Source organism: Papaver somniferum, chromosome 11 (assembly GCF_003573695.1).
Source record: "Papaver somniferum cultivar HN1 chromosome 11, ASM357369v1, whole genome shotgun sequence".
In the NCBI taxonomy this organism is placed as follows: Eukaryota; Viridiplantae; Streptophyta; class Magnoliopsida; order Ranunculales; family Papaveraceae; genus Papaver; species Papaver somniferum.
The window spans coordinates 68,999,545-69,003,390 of record NC_039368.1 but is presented as its reverse complement, the minus strand read 5'-3'; the positions used below and the strand labels follow the sequence as shown (position 1 = coordinate 69,003,390).

Below are 3,846 nucleotides of genomic sequence, written 5' to 3'. Positions count from 1 at the left end.
TTCTTTTGGATCGTATTCCGAACATTAAAGGAACAACGAATATGTTTGGTAACAACTCTATTGATTCTTTCCATATAAAAATATCTCAAGTCATATGCAAAGGCTCTTCCGTTTAAACTAATAAACTCATTTGCCTGGTTAGATCAATTTATCCAACAACTACCGAAGTAACAGAGTTTAGATTTGCAATCAATCAATATAGAATCTAACAAGAAACTATAAAGCGATGCCGATCTCATGCAACTAATGAATCGAATAAATCCGATTCTTTATATCCCAGCTGATCAAGGTTTGTTCTATACAAAGATATGAGAAACCAATAAGAAATCTTCTTCTTCTTCAAATCTTCTTTAATTTTCAATTAAACCTGCACAACATCACTTGAATCTCTTGTGATCAATCTCGCACAGAACGGAGTCTGTTAACAATGGATTATCACAAGATGTCTTTAGATCTGCAAACAATTCTAAAGATCCCGTCGACAGTTCTTTCTAGTTTGAGTGAATCTTATTGTCATGTGGTTACCTAATAGAAGGGTTGTACTTATCTGAACTCGGGATGCCTTCATCCATTCTTATCTTTTATTTACCTTTTATGTTTTTATCCGCTAGGATTCACACACGTGTCGTGTGAGGATTGAATACTGTTTTGTTTAGTATTGCCCTATTAATGGTGTAAGAGAGGCGGCTGTAAGGATTATCAATTATTGTATTTATTAAGAACTTAGTTCTCAGGCTGATTTTCGAATCAGAGTTACCATTTCCGATTCATTTGTTGTTTCAATTTGTTCAGTATAGAACAATTGGCATCAGAGTCGATCGATCATGTCACCATGGGAGGGCAGGGAGTTCTAGCTACTAAGGATTTACATGATACACAGAGAAAACAACAAACTCAGTTGGATAAGGTGAATCAAGATGTGTCGGAAATGAAAGAACAACTTAATCAAGTGCTTCTACAATTACAGAATCTAAACAACAGAAAAGGTGATCATGTGGAATCAAATGCTATACCAAGAGTGGGAAGTATTGTGCCAGCTATTAATCAACTCACTGAGAATCGAAGTTTCAATAGCTACAATCGATTCCCCAAGCTAGACTTTCCTAGATTCGATGGAACTAATCCAAAAGGGTGGATTCAGAAGTGTGACCGTTTTTTCTTCTTCACAATATCAGAGAGGAAACTCAAAAGGTGCAGATGGCAGCGATACACATGGATGGAAAAGCAGAAATGTGGATTTATAAATTACAAACTTATAGATCTATCTTATGATGGTTTGAATTAGCTGAACAAGCTTGTTTTCGTTTTGAAAACCCATCAAACGATAATATTGTGGGTATGTTTAATAAGCTAGCTCACACAACTACAATAGATGAATTTTTTGATGAATTTGAGGTTGTTAGGTCCTTAATGATGAGCATTCATCCTGAGTTTCCATAGAGCTATTATGTAATGATTTTCATTGGAGCTCTTAAGGAAGAAATCCAACATAATGTTCTAATGTTTCACCCCACCACCCTCATGAAAGATTTTACTCTAGCAAGGTTGCAGGAACAATCCTTACTTCATCAACAAAAACCTTCAAAACCCACCACAAATTTTTTTTCCAATTCTTTTTCTATGGGAAAACCAACCTACCAGTCTAGTTTGTCACCCCACCCACCAGCCTTTCCACCAACAAATCCTAAACCACCACCAGCACCACTTCTTCCTAAGTCAAACCCTACCCACCCTCCCATTAAAAGATTCACTTCTGAGCAAATCAAACTCAGAAAGGCACAAGGATTGTGCTACAATTGTGATGAGGTGTATAGACAAGGTTATGTTTGCAAAACACAACAACTATTTTGGATAGTTGCAGAAGAGGAGAGTGCTGATACCATTACTGAAGAGGACATACCACATGAAGAAGAGAATGATTCTCCAATTGACATTTACATGGAAATTTCTCTTCATGATTTAACTGGTACTAGTATAGGGGACACTACTAGAGTTCTTGGTCTTCTGCAGAAACATAATATCTATATTCTTATTGATACTGGCAGTACCAACATTTTTATAGATTCAGCTTTAGCTGAGAAACTACACTGCATTATTACTCCTACTACTCAGTTGGCTGTCACTGTGGAAGATGGTGCCAAAACTTTCAGTTCAGGCATCTGCAAGGCATTACAATGGACAATGCAAGATCATACATTCTCTGGTGATCTTAGGCTGCTTCCCTTAGGTGGCTGTGATATAGTGCTGGGTGCTGACTGTATAAGACAGTTTGGTAATGTACACTTTAACTTCAAAACCTTGAGTGTTTCTTTCCTGCATCAGGGTGTACATATTACTCTCACTGGTACTTCTACAACACCTAGTTTGAGACCAATAAGCAATAGGAGTGTCCATAAATTCTTTCAAACCAACATTCATGGTATTTGTGCTCAAATAAATTTCATTCTCAGAAACACCCACCCCTACATCACATCCTCCAAAATTTTCTTCTTTATTGCAAGATTTTCAAGATGTTTTTGTAGAACCTACATCTTTACCACCTCACAGAAATCTTGATCACACTATTCCTCTAAAGCCCAATTCCGCACCAGTCAATCAAAGACCTTACAAGTGCCCTTATGTCCATAATAGTGTCATTGAAGATTTGATTCAAGATATGTTACATCAATGCATCATACAACCAAGCCATAGTCCATTTGCCTCTCCAATTTTATTGGTCAAGAAGAAGGATAATAGCCGGAGGTTTTGTGTTGACTATAGGAGGTTAAATGATCTCACCATTAAGGATAAATTTCCAATTCCTATAACTGATGAGCTTTTGGATGAGTTACATGGTTCTGCAGTTTTCGCCAACATTGATCTCAGATCAGGGTATCACCAAATCAGATTGTTCCCACCTGACATACCCAAAACAGCATTCAGATCTCATCAAGGTCACTATGAGTTCCTTGTCATTCCTTTTGGCCTCACCGATGCTCCTGCCATATTTCAGGCACTCATAAATGACATCTTCAAACCTTTCTTGAGAAAAATTGTTTTGGTTTTCTTTGATGATATCCTTGTTTATAGTCCAGATATGGAATCAATTTACTTCACCTCCAACAAGTACTCTCTGTTTTGAGACAACATCAACTACATGCCAAGTTATCCAAATGTTGTTTTGCACAAACTGAACTGGAGTATTTGGGCCACATCATCACAGCTTAGGGTGTTGTAGCTGACCAGGCAATTATCAGCTACATGACTTCTTGGCCAACTCCCACCACTATCAAGGCATTAAGAGGGTTTTTGGGCCTAACTGGCTACTACATAAACTTTGTCAGAGGGTATGGCACTATTAGTAAACCATTAACTGAACTTTTGAAGAAAAATGATTTTCATTGGTTACCAACTGCTGAGGAGGCATTCAACAAACTTAAAGTGGCAATGACAACTACTCCTGTTTTGGCACTTTCAGATTTTTCAAAGAAGTTTATCCTAGAAACAGATGCTTTTGATACTGGCACTGGAGCTGTATTGATGCAAGATGGCAGACCCATAGCTTTTCATAGTAAACCATTGGGTCCCAAAGCTATGGAATTATCAACATATGAGAAGGAGCTTATGGCAGTGGGGTCAACAGTTACTAAATGGAGGCATTATCTCCAAGGACATCACTTCACCATCAAGACTGATCATGAGAGAATTAGATTCTTTCTAGAATAGAATATCACCACTGGGCTACAACAAAAATGGCTTATGAAGCTATTAGGGTTTGATTATGACATCCAATACAAGAAGGGGACCGAAAACAAAGTTGTTGATGCTTTGTCCAGGAGAACTCATCCATAAATTACACTCCGAGCC

At 37.7% G+C, this 3,846-nt stretch overlaps 1 protein-coding gene across 1 annotated transcript; it reads left to right on the top strand.

The window, feature by feature from the left end:
* The first annotated feature begins 1,452 nt into the window (after positions 1–1,452).
* Positions 1,453–3,121, top strand: LOC113324524. The gene is made up of 2 exons (XM_026572846.1): positions 1,453–2,344; positions 2,451–3,121. The coding sequence occupies exons 1-2, from the start codon at positions 1,453–1,455 to the stop codon at positions 3,119–3,121; spliced, it is 1,563 nt and encodes a 520-aa protein (XP_026428631.1).
* The last annotated feature ends 725 nt before the right edge of the window (positions 3,122–3,846 follow it).

What these genes read in the sequence shown, in the direction of transcription:
- LOC113324524 (XM_026572846.1), top strand. Translation starts at nt 1,453, where the DNA reads ATGATTTTCATTGGAGCTCTTAAGGAAGAAATCCAACATAATGTTCTA. An exon ending in TGTACATATTACTCTCACTG is followed by an intron (nt 2,345 to 2,450) that starts GTACTTCTACAA and finishes TTTCATTCTCAG; the next exon opens with AAACACCCACCCCTACATCA.